The sequence below is a fragment of the Amblyraja radiata genome, chromosome 6 (genome assembly GCF_010909765.2).
Source record: "Amblyraja radiata isolate CabotCenter1 chromosome 6, sAmbRad1.1.pri, whole genome shotgun sequence".
In the NCBI taxonomy this organism is placed as follows: Eukaryota; Metazoa; Chordata; class Chondrichthyes; order Rajiformes; family Rajidae; genus Amblyraja; species Amblyraja radiata.
The window spans coordinates 23,184,899-23,205,297 of NC_045961.1; the positions used below are offsets into that span (position 1 = coordinate 23,184,899).

Genomic DNA, 20,399 nt, shown 5'->3' on the forward strand with positions numbered 1-20,399 from the left:
TATCCGAAAAGGCTGACTGGTTACAATTAACTCAAATTGAACAAATTCTCCTTTGACAATGAGCTTATCCTTCACGACAAATCTCTACTACTTAGTAACAAATCAGTGCTCATTAGTTTGTCACCTTCAGAGAAACACGGTTGACATTAGTTGCTGCATTGTTTAATTCAATTATTCTTTATATTAAAAACTAGCTTCTATTGTACTTTAGTTTAGTTTAGTTTAAAGATATAGCATGGAAACAGGCCCTTCATCCCACCTGGTCCGCATTGACCGGCGATCCCCGCACATTAACACTATCCTACACACACTAGGCACAATTTTTACTTTTACCAAGCCAATTAACCTACAAACCTGTAATATTTTGGAGTGTGGGAAGAAACTGAAGATCTCGGAGAAAACCCACGTAGGTCACAGGGACAACGCACAACTCCGTACAGACAGCACCTGTAGTCAGAATTGAATCTGGAATTCCGGCGCTGTAAGGCAGCAACTCTACCGCTGTACCTCGTCAACCTCCTGTTTTTTTCATCTGGCACATCCTTGATGACAGCTGAGCAAGCATCCTGACTATCAGTGACCAATCTGTCAGTTTTGAATTTCAGAGGTCTATTTTATCCCTCATGATTATAACTGAAAAAGAACTCATGCTTATTTACCCCTTCTTTTGAATCTTTAATGTGATCTTTAATACAGTGGAACAGTTACATGTTTTGATTAGTTTGTGGCAGTCTCCAACACTCTCAGACAGTTACAATAAGAAATAATTAATTGTATTGAAACTTAAGGGTGAATATAAGTAAAATCCTTTCTAAAATGATTGTAAACGTTATTTTGGTTTAACTGGTAAAAGCACATCCTTCTCAAAGAGGTAATTAATAATGCTTTAAATTTAATAAAGCTTATAATAAATTTAAGCCTGGAATTAGAACTGACAACACCCAATGAATGCCTGACAGATTGTTATGTCATTCCTCCATCTGCTCTTTTCTGTTTCAATGCAGGTGTAAGCCCACGTGTTTTGTATCAGATAGTCTTCATTGATAAGTGCCAAGGGGTGGAATCAAGACTAATTGCACAGTAGGGGATATGAAAAGAATAGAAGATAAATATCAGGAGAATGGGTTAGGGAAAAAGAGAGTGGGATAGCCGAATGAAAGGGGAATACTAGTAGATGAGTAATAGAAGGAAACTCGACCCGAAACGTCACCAACTCCTTCTCTCCATAGATGCTACCTGTCCCACAGAGTTACTCCAGCATTTTGTGTCTATCTATGGTTAAAGAAGCACGGGTGCAAGGGGTAATCAGTGGTAAATTAACAACGAGTCCTGTAGTGCATCTGACTTTGAAATGTTCAATATTATATTACGGATAGTTAACACATCCCCGAAAGTATCACAGAGGTTGAAGTAAGATAGCCAACATGTAATGTAAAATGGGATGGGTTATGTTAAATTATTTGCAACCACCCCAGGCCATAACATTACACTAGGTAAATCAACCCAGTGAACATCCTAGTCTGACTTTACGTTCAGTGGGGTGGAGTTCTATCAATACAGGCTGGTTCCTCGTGTTTGGCAAAGGGGCTTCAAGGAGCTGGTGTACTGCAACTGTGGACCTTGAATCTCTGCTCCTAATGTAGAGCAAAATTAATTTCTCCTTTTTTTTTTTTTTTTTTAATTTATTTATTAGAAGTAGACATATTATAAAATGTAGTTACATATTATAGTAAAAAAAACTTTTCATATACATCAGTCATACATTATTAAAATTTTCCATTATCAATTACTTCTGCTTCTAGTGTTTTTATTTTTTATAGAAAGAGGGAAAAAGAGAGGGTAGAAAGTTACAAATAAAAAAGAAAGCAAAAAAAAAACACAACAGAAAAACAAGGGAGGTGGAATGGGTTACCTGTAATACATCAATGGAGATAGGTTCGTAGGTTATAAAGTATAGCTTTTCATCTATTCCTGAGTTCAAGTTTCAGTTGGGTCCTCGTGCTGTGCCAATCTATCCCTTCAGATAGTTAATGAATGGAGCCCAAATTTTATGGAAAAGATCTTGTTTGTCCATTAAGACAAGTCTAATTCTTTCTAAGTATAGGGTCTCCGACATTTCCGTAATCCACATTTTAATTGTGGGGGTTGTAGGGCCTTTCCAAAATTTTAATATTAATTTTTTTCCGGTTATTATACTGTAGTTGAGGAAATTTCTTTGGTTTGTTGTGAGTGTTAAGCTTTGTTCTGATATTCCAAGTATTATTAATTTTGTATCTGGGTCCAGTTTTGTATTAATAACTTCTGAAGTTATTTCAAAAATATCAGTCCAGAAATGTTTAAGTTTTATACAGTTTGCAAACGTATGTGTTAAATTAGCCTCTAAATGTAGACATTTATCACAAATAGGAGAGATTTGTGGGAAGATTCTATTTAGTTTTATTTTAGAGAAGTGTAGTCTATGTAAGACCTTGAATTGTATTAAAGTATGTCTGGCATTTAATGAACATTGATGTATTTGTTGTAAACTTTCGTCCCACATATCTTTCGTGATAGGATGACCTATTTCATTTTCCCATTTGTATCTATATGGTTCGGTCGGTGGTACCTCGTTGTTTAGTAGGGTGTTATAAATATAAGCTATTAGTTTTTCAGTATTAGGATGCTTGTTCAGACATTCATCAAGAATTTCTGATTCCCTATTCCTGTAGACTTGTGTATTAGATTTAACATAATCTCTAATTTGTAGATATCTGAAGAAATTATTTGAGTGCAGTCCATAATTCTGTTGTAACTCTTGAAATGAAAGAAAAGTACCTTTCTCCTTTTAGATCTATTTTGGGGAAACATAGTTATTTTAAGCAGATGGGAAAGAAGCAATGGTCTCTGGTGTGAGGGCAATATTGCAAAAATATTCTAAAGTCAACAATACAGGTAAGATAGCTGCATTGACATTGTATGGAATTTGATCAGAAGACAACACAGTGCAAGGTGATTTAAGTAACGTAATATATTGTCAGGCCCAGTCAGTTATCACTGGAGCAAAATGCCAAGTCTCACTACCAAATTCTGTATCAGTGGATGAAAAGGCTATGTATCCAGGTTTTTAAAAATGTAACGAGGTTTGCTAGACCCGATTCCTCTGTGTCGCAACTTGGCAAGCAATGCATCAGAAACCTGGTTAACGCAACTAAACATTTGTGTTCTATGCAAGATTTCAGCACATTTAGTTCCTTGTGTCTATAAGTAAACAAGATTTCTGGTGAGATTACAGCAATTATTCCAGTGCACCTTTAATACATTTGTCCTTTGACAAGCTTGACTCAGAAATGTTCTATATTGTATTACAATGATTAGCACATTCCCTAAAGTATCTAATAGAGGAAATATATAACATATTAAAGGGCCTGTCCCACTATACGAGCTAATCCAAGAGCTCTCCCGAGTTTAAAAAAAATCAAACAAGTGGTAAGTACGTAGAATGTACGTAACGGGTACGTCGGAGCTCGGGACATTTCTTAACGGCTCGTAACGCTAATGGCAGGTACTTGGGAAACGCGGTAAGCTCGTGAAGTTTTTCATGAAAAATGTCCATGAGAGCCCCGAGTACCTACGAGCGGTTATTACCGTAATTCTCCGAGTTCGAATCAGGGGAAACTCGTGAGAACTCTAGAATTACCTCGTACGGTGGGACAGGCCCTTAAGTGTGTTCCCAGTAAGATTATCAAATGTAATTTCACAGCTTTGGTGGTTTTAACAGTTCTATCTCATAGGCATAATATAGTACATTTAAAACATTGATTGGTGGGGGTTTTGTTCATTCTTAGGCGTCCAGAATTTTCCAGTAAATGCATTTAATACAATTCAACTTTGAATTATTGGACTTGTAATGGTATTATCTTAATATCCAGAAGATTTTCTTTGATTTGTCTTTTAACCGAATTTGGTCTCAATAGGTAAATTACTTGACATTGCTCTATTTTTGAAAGAAAGATCTTCCATTTATATAGGTTTTTTAATTTTGTTAGGTCACCCCAAAATGCTTCACAGCTGACAGTATGCTTTTTCATGTGTATTATTTTACTTTTTATCTTTCAAGTTAAGTGTTACCATTCGAGTACTGTAATTCCCATTGTAAGAAACACCATGTTTATTGGGGAAAATATCTTTGACATTTTGTGAAATAAATACCCTTATTCTCTGTTTTAGTAATGTGCTTAAATTCCAAAGTTAGAAATCAATCTCTCCCCTCTTTGCCACTATTTAAAAGGTAAATTTATCACAGCTGGCCAATAATTGAAGTGGACAACTTGATGCCAAAGTAAATAAAAAAATCGATGACAAATTAGCAGCTCTTCAGAATTCTTAGCTCTCACCTATTAGCAATATAGATGGCATTGACAGCTTTGAGAAGATAAGACTTTGATTCCATCAGATTGGATTGGATTTTAACTCATTTCTCAGAGATGAAGGAGGCATTTCCTTGTCATGTTAATGCCATCTGTTCTTCAACTACTCTGATCTTATCTTGTTTTCAGTCATTTATAGCTGCTTTTTATATTGAAACATCTTTCGCTGATTATTCTTGGCCAATTTTATGAAATCTCATGGAGAAACTGCAAAAATCGAATTTTCATTTTCAACTGGTTTGTATCACTGGTTCACAATATTTTTAGCCAGTAGCTTATGTAAAATAACCCTCCATATGTTTTCTATGGTTCAGTGCAAGCGTGACTGCTCAAATCATCATAGAGTCATACATTGTCAGGGCATGTGTGGCTGCTGAAGGTACTGACTCACTTATCTTCATTGATGATACAACTGCTGATGGTAGTAGCATAATCAATTCTGAAGTGTATAGACACATTCTATCTGCTCAAGTTCAAACACATGCCTCAAAACTCATTGGCTGGCAGTTCATTCTACAGCAAGACAATGATCCCAAACATACTGCTAAAGCAACAAAGGAGTTTTTCAAAGCTAAAAAATGGTCAATTCTTGAGTGGCCAAGTCAATCATCCGATCTGAACCCAATTGAGCATGCCTTTTATATGCTGAAGAGAAAACGGAAGAGGACTAACCCCCAAAACAAGCATAAGCTGAAGATGGCTGCAATACAGGCCTGGCAGAGCATCACCAGAGAAGACACCCAGCAATTGGTGATATCCATGAATCATTGACTTCAAGCAGTCATTGCATGCAAAGGTTATGCAACAAAATACTAAACATGACTACTTTCATTTACATGACATTGCTGTGTCCCAAACATTATGGTGCCCTGATATGGTGGGACTATGTATAAACACTGCTGCCGTTTCTACATGGTGAAATAAAAATGTATAAAAATGACCTTTATTAAAATCTGACAATATGCACTTTAACCACATGTGATTTCTTTCTATTACAAATCTCAAATTGTGGAGTACAGAGGCAAATAAATAAATGATGGGTCTTTGTCCCAAACATTATGGCGGGCACTGTATATTAATGGATTAGATTAGATCAAATTTTTAACAAAGAATTTCATAGTAGGCCAATGTGAAGTTATCTATTTTGGATCTAAATAGGCTGGATCAGATCAGAGTACTTGGTACATGGTGTCACAGGGAGGTACTGAAAATTATTTAAAAACCTAATGGATTACTTTGTATCTAGAAGACTTAATTATAAGAAAAATTAAGTTATGGGACAGCAAAACAAAGAGCTTGTTAAACTACATGAGGTAGTTTTTGGTACCGTGCCTTAAAATGTATATACTTTTGTTTTGGAATATAATGTAAAGATATACTAAAATGTCTCCCAAGAGTCAAGCTTCATGGAACGATTACTCAAATTAGGGTTATATTCCCTCACCTTTAACGAATAAATAAACTTTAAAAAACTGATAGATCATTGTTCCACAAATATGCCATTGTGTGGGACATATAATGGGATGCTAATATGGAGTTAAGGCCTTTTCAGATATGATCACATTGTGTTGTAAAACAAGCTCAAGAGGCAGAACGGACTTCTAGTATTCCTGTATCTCGTTGGTGTTCAGACCAAAAATGAATACCCAACCAACACCTCCAGAAACATATCAACTGAGTAATTTTATGGCTCCCACAGACAAACATTAAACCATTGCCAAATGGAATGGCAGGGAGCATTTTATTTGTGAGCCTGGCTCTTAACAATTCAATAGCATCTGAGGCCCACTTGGCCCTCATACACTTTACTTGCATGCTGTGGCATTATAAATTGCTCTAAGGAAAACAGCAATTAACTCCAGGAGTGGAGCTCAAAGTAATTACATTGCAAAGAAGCCTGACAGCTAGAAAGCAAATTGTCTGAGGGGATATGTGATCAAATGATTGGGGGGTCTGGCATTAGACGATTTTGCTTGGCAGGATGTAGGTTGCTCTAGGATTATGATCTGGAGTAGGGAAGGTGTTCTTGAGCAGTGCAGTTAAGAAATTAGAAAGGACCTTTCGGAGCTAAGTTCCCAGCTGCAGATTGGGATGTGCGAATGGAGATCCCCTTCAAATTACTCTTGTGCAGGTATTAAACTATGGCTTTTCTGAGTGTGGCCAATGGCAGGCATGGCAGAAGAGTATGTCTTAATTTTCCCAAAGTTGTATTATAAGGGGAATGATGACATTCAGTGCACATCTGATGTGGAAAGCCTGCCACTGACACAAATGTGATTCGCAACCTGAAGTGCTCCAGTCAGATTTACACCATGACATAAAATTTTTAAAATTGCAGAAATCTGAAGAAAATTTAAAAATGTAGAACAAAACCTAAAAATACTTGATGTGGCTCTGCAGGCCAAGCAACATGTGTGAAAATAGAATTGTGACATAAGGCATCAGACTTGAAACGTTAATTTAATTATGTTTCCAGTACTTTCTGCTTTATTTCCACTGTGGCAAAATTCGAACTGAAATGTTTTGCATTCCACTTTAGAAAGAGAAGCATCACAATAAAGGTAGATACAAAATGCTGGAGTAACTCAGTGGGTGAGGCAGTATCTCTGGAGAGAAGGAATGGGCGATATTTCGAGTCGAGACCCATCTTCGGACTTCATCACAACAAAGATACATATACATTTTGAGTCTGTTATTAGTTATTCTTCTCATTGTTATGTGTAAGAGCTTGCTAAGCACAAATTGCTTCACACATTTCACACAACTGTAATCATATCAACACACTGCAGGGTTTACAAAATGCTTTGTATATCGTAGGTCATAAAAGGCACTGTATACGTAGAACCTTTACCCGCCACTATTCCATTTTATTGATGATTACACCAAACTTTTCATGGGCTTTCTCGAATTTCATACATTCAGTATCAGGTACTTTTGATATTGCTGGTTTTCTCCACTGCTTGCATGTATCAAAACATGCCTATCTGTAAATAATGCACCACGATAAATGCATTCACTGCTGCCTGGATTTATTTCAGATTTCCTCTTTTTTTTTTTTAAATCCCTTACAGTTCATTCTCTGTTTTCTAATTTCAGCTATGCAGGCCTGTCATTTACTGCTCTGGTGTCAGCCATTTTCATTTTGTTCTAAACATTAACCTGGTTGTAATAATAATATTATCTGTGATACCAAATGTTCCTCAATATATTGTATAATGCTCGAAGCATTTTTTGATTTGCTGCTGAATACAATATTGTATTTGCCCTGTTACTCATAATTATGTTGGGTCACAGAACAATTACCTTATTTCATGGATTTTTCTTTCACAAAATGACCTCTTCGCACTCGATAATCGCAGCATTACATTGGGCTTTAGTCCGCCCTATTTATTTACACTATGAAGAAACTCAGTGGGCTAGCACAATGTCTATGACAATTTGGGATTAACAATCTTGGGCCTCCCATCAATTGCAAACCTGATCCCAACCACTAGCACCTGATTACGGCATCCCTACCCAAGCGCCAATGACTTGACCAAACCATGGAGATCCTGATTCATTATCTCCCTATTCCTCCACCACCTCCCTAATAATACCTTATTTTCCCTTCACTGACTCCTTGGGAATAGACCCAACATAGGAAAGATCTTGTGCATAGTAAACATCCAAAACCTGTTTTTTTTTTAATGCTTATTAAATCTGGGTAAAGGTTTATTGCCCATCATAATTACCCTTGAGAAGGTCACACTGAACCTCTCCATTTCTTGTAATGAAGGCACTCTCATGGTGCTGTTGGGTAGGCAGTTCCATGAGTTAGACCCATTGATGATGTATGTTCAGAAATGTATTTCTAAGTGAGGAGGGTGTATAGGGCAGTGGGTTTTCCATCTGCCCATGTCCTTCTTGGTTCGAGAAGTTGCAGATTTGTGAGGTACTGCTGGAATAGTCTGGGTGAGTAACCATTGTGCAGTTTGTAGATGATGCACACTGCTGCCACTGCGTGCATTGGTTCAGAGAATTAATCTTTAGGGCAACTGGTGGAGTGCCAGTCCAACAGGCTGCCTTGTCCTTGTAAATGTTAGGTGTTGTAAGAATCAGCGGCACTGCATTCGAGTAAACTACATTCTATCATACGACTGGCTTGTGCCTTGTAAATAGTGGAAAAACCATGGGATCTCAGGAGATAATCATTCATGTCAGGGTACTTTGCTCCTGCAGTCTTCTTCTTGCGTATGGCGTGCACAACCAAAGGTTGTAGGTCAACTTGTTCAATTTGATCTTGTTTGTGCACGTCGGGTTGATGACATTAGTCGAAACAGGGTGGGACACGTGAAGGTTGCAATCTCCCACCCCGCTCCTGCAGTCATGGTATATATGTGGCTATTGCAGGTGAATTTCTAATCAATGTCTTATCAAAGACATCGACTGTTTCATTTGCAAATGGAAATGAACATTATGTAATCGTTAACAAACATCCCTTCCTTTGATCTTGTGGAAAAAAAGGTTAATGAGGAAATATTAATGAACAAGCCAAAGATAGTTATTCTGATAAAACAGCCCAGAGAAACTCCTGTAGTGATATTTTTGGGGCTAGTATGATAGAACTCTGATGACCAGAACTATCTTCCTTTGTGTGGGATATGGTTAGGACCTGAGTGGCTCTAGCAAAACTCAAAACTAATCATCAGAGAGTCACTGGAAAGCATTGTTCACACCAGTTTCCGTAATTTTATCAACAATTGAGAGGCAGACTGAGTGAGTAGTAATTAGTCAAATTAGGTTAGTTCTGCGTTTTGTGAACTGGGCATAGCTGGGAAATTTCCACTATGTTGGATAGAAGCTCATGTTGTAACTGTAGTGGAGTAGCTTGGCTTGAGATGCAGTTAATTCTGGAGCAGTTCTTCAATATTATAGACGGGACACAACATTGTCTGGTCCCATAGCCTTTGCTGTATTCAGTGCTCCTGCTATTTCTTGCTATGACATGGAGTGACTAGATTTGGCTGGAGACTGGACTCCATGATGGTGGGAATGTCAGGAGGAAACCCAAATGAATCAGCCTATTGGAACTTGTGCTGAACATTGTGAATGATTCATTCTTTTCTTTAACTCTCGCTTGCTGGGACCCACCATTGTGGAGCCTCTTCTCATTAGTTATTTAATTGTCCATTACCATCTCTTGGCTCCATTCATCTCCACGTTTCCATTTCCTTTACTTATACCTATGATGCCCCCCCACCACTTTGACACTTTCTAGTGTCCTAATTCCAACGGACTCATTTTCGCTATCATCCAATTTCTATAAATCTCCATCTCGCACCAGTCGTCTGAGAGTCCTTTACGTCATCCTTGAACAGAGGCATATTTGGTCCTCTTCCACCACCACACTCCTTTGCTGTACTGAATGTATTCTTATATTAAACAAACTTCTTCTTCAATTCTTTCTTCATCTTTCTTTGAATCGTTATACCTCTATTGCACAGCTAATGAGGAGCAATTAAGAGGGGTTCACCTGACCCATCCAATATATCTATGTACACTATCATCTTGTGTTCATTAAAGCAGTCTAATTTATCTAAATACTGATTTTGTTTTGGTCTACCTCGCTTGTTTTTCCTATCTGCAACCGCTGGTATGGAGAAACATTCAAAATTCCTATACATTTTTAATCCCCGCATCAACCAAAGGACATAATGCAGTTCTTGCACATGATGGGCAAAAGCATTGTTTCAAATTAAAATCCGGAAAATATAAATATTTTATTGTTTAGCCTGTGAAAAGAGCAATTTCGATGTAGTGTATTCCTAGTGCAATTCTTTTAATTTGTTCATTAATGGCACTCAACATCTTGCTTAGTAAAATATTCAATTTTTGCATCACTGTGAAGTAAAGGGGCTGTCCTTGGGCAACCTAATTGGCAAGTTTAGAAGAGTTTAGGAGAGTTTGAAAAAAATGTCATGTTGAAGACCTCCTTCGACTATGTAGAAGACCTCTTTCGACTATGTTGAAGACTATCCACGACTACCTTCGAATACCTTCGACTACCCTCGATTACCCACGACTAACATGCAGACCTACTACGACTAAACCTATGAGTTAAAAAAAGTATCGATTTTTTCCATGGCGACCTTTTTTTTAAACTACTCTCGAGCATGAAGGAGAGTTACAAAGACCTCCTACGACCTCGTGTCGACCATGCTGCGAGTATGAGTCGAGGGCAAACTCGCCAGAACTCGCGGATTACGTCGCCCTAGTGGGACTGCCCCTTAATTTCAGCAAGGCCACTCCTTCAGAGCAAAGGCTGAATGGAGATGGGAACGAAAAAAAGCCAAGCATGAAGGCACTCGTCATTTAATAGAACTGTACTATACAAATGATTTCCTGCTTTAAAGTCAACAACATCACCTTTATATAATGTCTTCGCTATAATAAAAGGTAGCAAAATGTTTCATGGAAGCATAATTAGAGACTATATCTTGGAAGACACGAGGACAGCTGATCAAAGCTTAATCGAAGTATTAGGCTTTATTAAATATTTAAACCAACAAGATTTTTAAATAATGCCTTTAATGCAAAGCTGCTTCATAGAAGTATTTTCAAGCAGGTTTTGACATCACTCCACCTAAAGAGTGATTTGGACAAATTATCAAAAATCTCGTTTAATACTAGGTTTTAAAGAACAAAGTAGAGATTGAGAGGTGGAGAGATTGAGAGAGAAAATCCCATAACGTGGCTTCCAGAATGGCATGCCCAGCTATAAGCTGAGTGATCACATTTGAGATGATCAGGATGCTAGAATTTCAGAATAGTAGAGCACTTCATGGGATTGAGAAGTAGAAGAAATTACAGAGAAGAAGACAGACAGATCCATGTAGAGAAAATGTGTTAGGAAGGAACTGCAGATGATAGTTTACACCGAAGAAAGACAAAATGTTGGAGTAACTCAGCAGGTCAGGCAGAATCTCTGGAAAAAGGAATAGGTGACACTTCAAATCAAGACCCTTCTTTAGACTGAGGCAGGTTTCTACTCCTTTTCTTCAGAGATGCTGTCTGACCATTGAGTTACTCCGTCATTTTGTGTCTATGTTAGGTACCTGTAGAAATTTGAAAACAAGAAATAAAGTGTTAAATTGTGAGAATCAGGAGAAACCCATGAACGACTTTGAATTAAATAACTAGAAAATCATCAAGAATAAGTTAGAATGCTATCCTAATTTCCATGCTTACCTTTGTCATCCTTCTCATTAAAAGGCAAGACTTCTATCAGTAAACCGAAACACAAAGTGCTGGAGTAACTCAGGTAGCATCTGAGGAATAGGCAGGGAGGTCTGGACCTTCTTTAAACTGATTGTAGGAGGAGGGAGCTGGAAAAGAGGTGGGGTGGGATAAAGCTTGGCAAATGGATACAGGTGAAGGGGGGTTAATAGGCAGATGGGTGGGCAAGGCTAGAGATGAAAAGGATGTCAGATGGGGAGAGAAGAGGAGTGAAACGTAATTCCAAAGGGAGGGATATATGTGCAAGGGGACAAGGGAGGGAGAAAGGGGGTTGGGATAGTGGGAAAAATAGGTCTGCATCAGGGTTAGGAGGGCACAGGAAAGAGAAGGGTGGGGGGCGAGGGAGAATTCAATATTTATACCATTAGGTTGTAAGCTACACAATTGAAATATGAGGTCCTGTTCCTCCGGTTTGCATGTGGCCTCACTGGCAATGGGGGGAGCTCAGGGCAGAAAGCTTGATGTCGGATTCAAAAGTGGAGTTAAAATGATTAGTAACCGGCAGATCTTGCAGACCTTGGTGGAACGCGTGCAAGTGTTCAGCGAAACAGTTGCCTATTCTATTTGTGGTCTTGCCAATGATAAAGAGGCCACATCAGGAGCACCAAATGTAGCAGATGAGGTTAGAAGAAGTGCATGTTAACCTCTGTCTCATTTGGAAGGACTGCTGGGGTTCCGGATTCAAGGTGAAGGAGGAGATGTAGGGACAGGAGTTACATTACCTGCAGTTGCAAGAGAAAGCAGGACAGATGTTCACACGCACCTCTTCTAACCTCATCTACTGCATTCTGTACTGACGATGGAGCCTCTTTTACCGCAGCGAGACGAAACGTAGACCAGTTATCTGTTTTGCTGAACACTGGCACTCTGTCTACCAAGGCCTACTGGTTGCTAACCATGCTAACTACCCTTCCATTTCCATGCCGGCTTTTCTGTCCTGGGCCTCCTCCATTGGCAGACTGTCATACTTAAACTAGTGGAATACCACCTCGTATTCCACTTGAATAGCTTGCAATCCTACATTATGAACATTGATTTCGCCAATTTTAAGTGACGCCTCCTTGTCCCCTCTCTTTCTTGTGCACCCCCACCCCAAGCGCTCCCACTATTCTGTCCTTCCCTCATCTCATTCCCTATCCCTCCTGCTGACTGTATACATCCCTCTACTTCTCTCCTTATCTGACATCCTTTTGTCTCCTTTTCATCTCTAGCCTACGTCAAGCCATTTACCAATTAAACTTCCCTCACCTGTGTTCACCTATCACATGCCAGGCATTGTCCCACACCCACCTTTTCAGCTTTCTCCCCCGCGCCTTCTGCAATGTCTGAAGGAAGGGTCCCGACCCAAAACACTGCCTGTCATTTCCACAAATGTTGCCTGACGCACTGAATTACTCCAGCACTTTGTGTTTTACTCAAGATTCCAGCATCTGCAGTTCCTGGTGTCTCCACCAGTAAACCAAAGCTGGCACCTTTCAGTGGCAGCATAATTGCAGCAGAAGGTGTAAAGCAAGCTGCGTTATCATTGGAGGTTTTTTTTAAGTGCATTATGTTACCATTACATTGCTATTATACCTGTAAAATAATAGAAGATCCTTTAGTACTTTATACACGTGCTGCTGGTGTAAAGTTTAAAGCAACATTAATTTTTTGAATAAAAGGTAGAATTGCATGCCTTCGTGATATCTCAGTGCTGTGTCGTCAGTTCAGTCCTCTTTAATTGTTATCATTACTATAATATTGGAAACATGCCATCCTGTTCATAACAAAAACAACCCATAAACTGTGATGTGAAAATGATCAACATATATTTTTGTTATGTTGATTCTTCAACAAAGTGTCATGGGATCTATCAAGTCCACCCGATGAAGTATTGAGATCATTAATTTAATTCTCACTCGGACTTTCCTGGTTGGGAGACTCAGTCTCTGAGATCACTCGTTGGGCAAGCTTAATTTGTCTTCCATCTATGAACAGAAGGAGAATCATGAAAAACTTGCCTCCTAAATTTCATTATATTCTGATGGGAAAATGTAGGTGCTGATATATTATATCCATGGAATTGACCCGTGCCCGAGAGACCATCACATTTCTTTGTCTAAAGCCTGTGCATCAGTTTCCGTTCAGTCCAGACACCAGATCAAGGAGCATGTAGTAGTCTAAAAATTAGGATAGAAACTGATTGCTGAATGTGACAGTTGTATGCATGGTTATGTATTTTTCCAACTGCTTCACAGTATTATTAACAGTTGATTAACGAATAAATCAAACTGTTTCAAATTGATTCTGCCTTATGTTAATTGACATCGATTTTATCTGCAAGCTGTTCAGACTACCAGGTGCTTCACACCTGTTTATCTCTAAATTTATTGAATTGCCAGATGATTCAGATTTAGTTCAGCAAGAGGCAAATTAACGTGTATCAAGAATTCAGCAGCCAGTCTCTTCTTCTCATGAGAGCCAGAATCAGATATTAGCTCAGAGCATCAATATTTTGTATTGATCTGAAGGGTAGCTGAGAAGATGATGGTGTTTAGAGATTCAAACTAGAAAGGGTTAAAATGACTATTTTGAAAAGAGCCACTGTCATAACAATGTTTAAGAAAGAACTGCAGATGCTGGAAAAATGGATGGGAGACAAAAATGCTGGAGAAACTCAGCAGGTGAGGCAGCATCAATGGAGAGAAGGAATAGGCGACGTTTCGGGTCGAGACCTCTCTTCGGGTCTATTCCTTCTCGCCATAGGTGCTGCCTCACCGGCTGAGTTTCTCCAGCATTTTTGTCTACCTACTGTCTTAACAATAGTGATTTATGGCAAGGTTATGTTAATAATTGTCTCGTCCATTCTCAAGAAATGAATAAACTGCCCTACATGAAGTATATTTTCATGTCTCAAGATATTGCAATCAACTGTTGTTTGAAACATAGTCGCAGTTGTAATGCAGAGAACACGATGCACAACTTGTGCACAACCAGGCTGTAAAGTATAATAAAGGCCATATAATCTGTTTTTGTAATGGTGGTTACTAGTTAAATATCAACTCCATTGCGCTTCTTCAAAATGGAGCCACAAAATACATTCCTCTTAGAGGCAGACAAAGACTCTTTTTCGCCTGCATAGGAAGGAACTTCAGATACTGATTTACACCAAAGATAGACACAAAATGCTGTAGCAACTCAGCGGATCAGGCAGCATCTCTGGAGAAAAGGAATAGATGACATTTCAGATCAATATCTGAAGAAGGTTTTCGACCCGAAATGTCACCCACAGTATTTCTTTTCTGCAGAGATGCTGCCTGACCCACTGAGTTACTCCAGCATTTTGTGTCTGTATCTTCAGGAAGATAATTAAATATGGGACTGTTTATGTTCATGCAACTCAATTACATACTTGTTCTCACAAAAGGAACATCTCAATATTAACCTCTTTCAAAATAAAGTGCTGGAGGAACTCAGCGGGTCAGGTAGCATCTGTGGAGGAAATGGACAGATGACATTTCAGGTCAAGACCCTTCTTCAAACTGATTCTACATCTTTCATCTGTGTCAAAAGGTTCCAAGTTTCACTCCAAATACTGGACACATAATTCAATCTAATACTTCATTGTAATATTGAAGGGGTGGGTCCTGCATTTGTGAAGGAACTGAGTATGAGATGAGGCCCTCTTGTGTAGATGTAAAAGATCATACTACAAGAAATACAAGAAGAAGCACAAAATATTTTTTCCGTGTGCTCTGTCCATCAGTACTTAACAAGAATAATAAAATGGTTGTTGTCACATTGCAGTATGATAGTAACTACACTATAAAGATGGTTTTTGGGAGGTTGAGACCAGTAAGTTTATTACTTATGCCTTCCAGTCTATCTTTCAAAGTGTATTAAAAAAAAAGTATGTTTCTTGTTTAGCGTGACTAAACCTTAGGGAGAACATGTAATTAATAAATGTAGAAATCTATTAAGGAACTGTTAATAACTGTCACTGACTATGTACTGTCCACCTTTAGGCAAGTACCTTTTGCAGTTACATCTTTTCACTAGGACATCAGTTATTTGACTTAGTTTGATAACTTATGGCAACATTCAAAGGGCAAAGGATTTGACACTATATTTTGTCTGCACAGTGCCTAGATAATCAAAGAGCGATACCTTGTGGAAACAGGCCCTTCGGCCCAACTTGCCCACGCACCGCCCAGCTGTACCTATTGGTACAGCATTTGGTCCATATCCCTCCAAACCAGTCCTATCCATGTACCTCATGAAGAATGATATAGGATATCAAATGCTTGGTTTAGAGATACAGCATGGAAAAAGATCCAATGGCCCACAGAGGCCACAGCAAACATCGATCACCTGTTCACACTCGTGTCCACCCCCTACACATTGGAGGCAATTAAAAAAAGGCCAATTAACCTACGATCACACTGTCTTTGGGATGAGGGAGGAAATCCACGCGGTCACAGGGGGAACGTGCAAACTCCACGGAGACAGTACCCTAGGTCAGGATCGAAACCAGATATCTGAGTGTTGTAAGGCACCAGTTCTGCCAGCTAAGCCACTGTGCCACTGCCTCTAGTAGATACCAGATGACTGTAGATAGGGCAGATTGTTCTGAGTTTCTTTGGATGAGCTCATATCTTGCATCTTTTTTTATGAGTGACTAATAGGAATGCAGCATGGAAAGATACCCTATGGCCCACAGTCCACTCTGAACATCAATCAATGCAGTGCTGTGCATCCCTTCAGTGAGCTAGAGCAGGAAACAGCAGTTTAGCAGAAATAAAGGAGGTGGTCTGATCAAAGGAAGTACATGAAGGAGGAAATTAGGAATCTGAGTGAAATTATAGTTTTGTGGAACTACTGATAGTTTTTCCCTTGTATTGAGCATGATAATTGAGAGAAGCACTGAAGAAGGGTCTCGACCCGAAACGTCACAGATTCCTTCTCTTCAGAGATGCTGCCTGTCTGGCTGAGCTACTCAAGCTTTTTGTGTCTATCTTCAGTTTAAACCAGCATCTGCAGTTCCTTCCTACCCATGATAATTGGGAAGATTGCCTTGGTTGTAAGGTTTTTTATTGAAAACAAGGTAAGGAAATTACAGCAAGAACAGTCTGTTTCAGATAAGGTGATAGACAGTCAGTGTACCAACTGGCACTCAGTGCTAAACCAATATCTCTTAATGATTTATGTTTTAACCATTTACAACACTCCCAATTATTCCAAAAAAAAAGTCCAAACTAGCAGTTCTGTCTCAAACACGTCCTATTAATTGTTCAATGATTAATGATTTGACGTCAGAGAAGAACCTTAGGTTGTTCCATGGTACAGACTCTACTATGAGGCTGGGGGAAGATGCTTTGTGGAACAGATGGAAGGTGCAGGAATGGAGTTAATCTTCAGAACTTCTGGAAAACTGTGCAACCTTGATGGCTTCACTCCAGGACCATTGCCACCCAACCTGAATAAGTCAAACTGCTTAGTGGCCGTGCCAAGCCATCAATAATTTTTTCTTGGAAACCTTTGGTGATACGGTGATGGAGCAGTAGAGTTGCTGCCGATAGCACCAGAGACCCAAGTTTGACTCTGACATACTGTGCTGTCTGTATGTAGTTTGCACATTCTCCCCATGACTGCTTTGGTTTCTCCAGATGCTTTGCTTTCCTCTCACTCTCCAAAGATGTGCAGGTTTGTAAGTTATTTGGCTTTGGTAAAAATTAGAAAATTGTCCCAGGTGTATAGGATAGTGCTGGTGTACGGGGTTATCGCTGGTCAATGTGGATTCAGTGGGCCGAAGGACCTGTTTCCACACTGTATCTCAAAACTGAACTATGTCCACATGTTGATCGGCCCTACATTAAGCATTCACAGGACAAAGGTGCTCTGCCAGGTTACCTCTGCTGCACGACAAGATTCATGACAAGATCCTAGCAAACATTCAACACTTCCCCTCATTTCAGGAGCCACCTCTTGGTGCGGGCACATATTAATGAGGAAATTTATCAATGCATTCAATACACCAATGAAGTCTTTGTCCAATTGAGGGGAAGAATAAATTACAATTAAAACACAAAGTACTTGTGCTGTAACTCCAGAATAAGCGCTCAACTAAGAAAACCAAGCCCAAAACCAAAGTATTATCTAACTAAATACATATGCGGAAAAAAACACCCCAGCTACCTACGTATTAATTCTCTTTTTAAAACAAATAATTCTGTAGATGCAGTATATCATTGGGGTTATCAATTGGGCACCTCCCTTCATTGAGTTAGGCCCACGACACCTCGGGAAGGCTCAATAGTTGGTTCTGGCATCCCAGATCAGAATAGAACAACCCAACCCAACCCAACCCACGCTATGAAACCTCTACAACCCACCTCTACAGGACGTTCTCTTGCTCCCCATGCTCGCTGCTCAATATCTGCTGACAACTCTACACATCTAAGCCTTTTCCTTTCTATAAGAACTCATTCCAAGCTGAAAGCTCATGGTCTACTGGGCAGTATAATACATTATATTATATACTAGTGGTATATTATTTTCCCTTGTGTATGCTTCTGAGAGCTGCAAAACCAAAATCAAGTTCTCAAGCCACTAAGAATATATAAGCAGTGCTATCACTGCAGAATCTATGTGATTTAATGTCAGAATATTGAACATTCTCTTATTTGTCCCGTATATTAGCTGAAGTCCATTAGGATGCTGTATGGAGGCATGCTGCAGCTTTGTTGCAAAGTTAATTCAGAAGGGTTTTATATTGATAACATAACTTTTCGTGACAACAGTCTGCAATTAAAGCAGGCTTGGTAAAGAGCCGTTGTTTCAGATAATACCCATTATGTCACCACCTGGCAAACTCAAAGCCAATCCGTTGAAAATAGCCCATCCAATCCTAGGGAATGTTCCCAATCCAGTCCCTGACCTGGCGTGGACACCAACACAAACGCAAAATGTATCATCTGGAATAAAATCTGTCAACCTGTGCCGCCCTTCATCTGCCCTCTCACTGACTGTTTAGCTAATATCGCCACCACCCCATGCCACTGAATCATACCGATCAGAATAAAGTACTGATTGGGCAGGCATAGCATGACACAATACAACATAAACCCAAATATTTTTCAGAATGTAGACACAAACTGACCCAAACTTAATATAGTAGGGTTATCCCATGAGGAGCAGGCCAAATAGTAGGCTCGGACTTCCAGTGGTTTAACCAGTATTATGTAACATCTTCCCATCTCCATCCCTTTCCACTTCCCGCAGAGACTGCTCCGTCCGCAACTCCTTGGTTCACTCATTCCTTCCCACCCAAACCGCTCCCTCCCCAGGTACTTTCCCTTGCAACCGCAGAAGATGTAACATCTGACCCTATACCTCCTCCCTATCCTTCTTCCAGGGACACCAGCAGACCTTCCAGGTGAGACAGAGGTTCACGTGCACCTCCTCTAACCTCATCCATTGCGTCCAGTGTTCCTGATGTGGCCTCCTGTACATCGACGAGACCAAGCATAGATTCGGGGAATGTTTCTCTGAACACTTATAATCGATCTGCCAAGGCCTACTGGATCTCCTGGTTGCCAATCATTTTAACTCCCCTTCCCATTCCCATATTCTTTCTGCCCTGTGCCTCCTCCGTTGCCAGAGTGAGGCCACATGCAAACTGGAGGAACCCTGCTTCATTCCCCTCCTTTGTACACTCATTTTCCATCCACAAATCCTTCATTTCCCTTTTAATCCTCCCTTCCCCTGTCCCCTTCCACCTATATCCCTCCCTCTGGCTTTACATTTTACTCCTCTCATTATCTGACTCCCATTTGTTTCCTTTTCATCTTTATCCACCCAACTGCCAATCAAAATTCCCTCACATGTTTCGATCTATCCTTTGCCAGCCCCCTCTCTTTTCCATCTCCCCCCCCCCTTACTATTATTAATCTGAAGCAAATCCAGACCTGAAACATCACCTAACCATTCCCTGCACAGATGCTGCCTACAGATGCTGTCTGACTCACTGATTTAACCAGCACTTTGTGTTGTGCAATTATTTCAACATCAGCAGTTCCTTGTGCCTCCACAATACTTTAATGTCTGAAACACAGCTTAGCATTGCAGTGAAGTTGAAGTAAGACAGAATGAAACCCTAGTTAGGCTACAACCAGAGTACTATTTCCAGTCATCACACTACTCGGAAATGCAATATAGCACAAGAAGTAGCAGAGGAGATTCACATAGACGTTGCCAAGCTTATAGGTCAAGGGGTGCAAGATTCAATCTGGCTATTGCTGAATTTTAAGAACTCAACTGTAACTGCTACTTGAGTGGTATTTCAAAAACTTTCTATTGGAAGTCGGTGCCATTTAATGAAGCTGGGATCTTGAATCTGTAGCGTTGCAAAGAAATATTACTTTCAGGCAGCAAATTAAACCACCAGACATTTTTGTTACAATTGATATAAAAACTGGACATTTGCAAAGTGTCGTAACTTGGTTATTCTTAAAATAGATGGCAGCAATAATACAAATAAAACTTGTTTGTATTTTAAGACTAAATGTGTAGAAATAAACGGATACATTTTTTTTTTAATATGTAGATCAGCAAAATAAAAGTTCAATACTTCTGTTGCAGGTCTTTTTGATCCAGGAATGCAAGTCATGAATTTGAGAGCCCAACCCATATGTACATTCATTCTAATGAGTAAAGAAATGTAGAAAATAAAGAAATCAC

At 39.5% G+C, this 20,399-nt stretch overlaps 1 protein-coding gene across 4 annotated transcripts in view; it reads left to right on the plus strand.

The window, feature by feature from the left end:
* Positions 1 to 20,399, plus strand: part of pcdh17 (protocadherin 17) — a 140,188-nt gene that overhangs the window by 74,226 nt on the left and 45,563 nt on the right. The window contains exon 4 of one of the 4 annotated variants that reach the window (XM_033022310.1): positions 7,503 to 8,118. The exons of the other annotated variants lie outside the window; for them this stretch is intronic. Coding sequence (XP_032878201.1) covers positions 7,503 to 7,564 — 62 coding nt within the window. The 3' untranslated portion in view covers positions 7,565 to 8,118. Of the gene's footprint in view, positions 1 to 7,502; positions 8,119 to 20,399 lie in introns of those variants that run through there. 4 annotated transcript variants of the gene reach the window in all.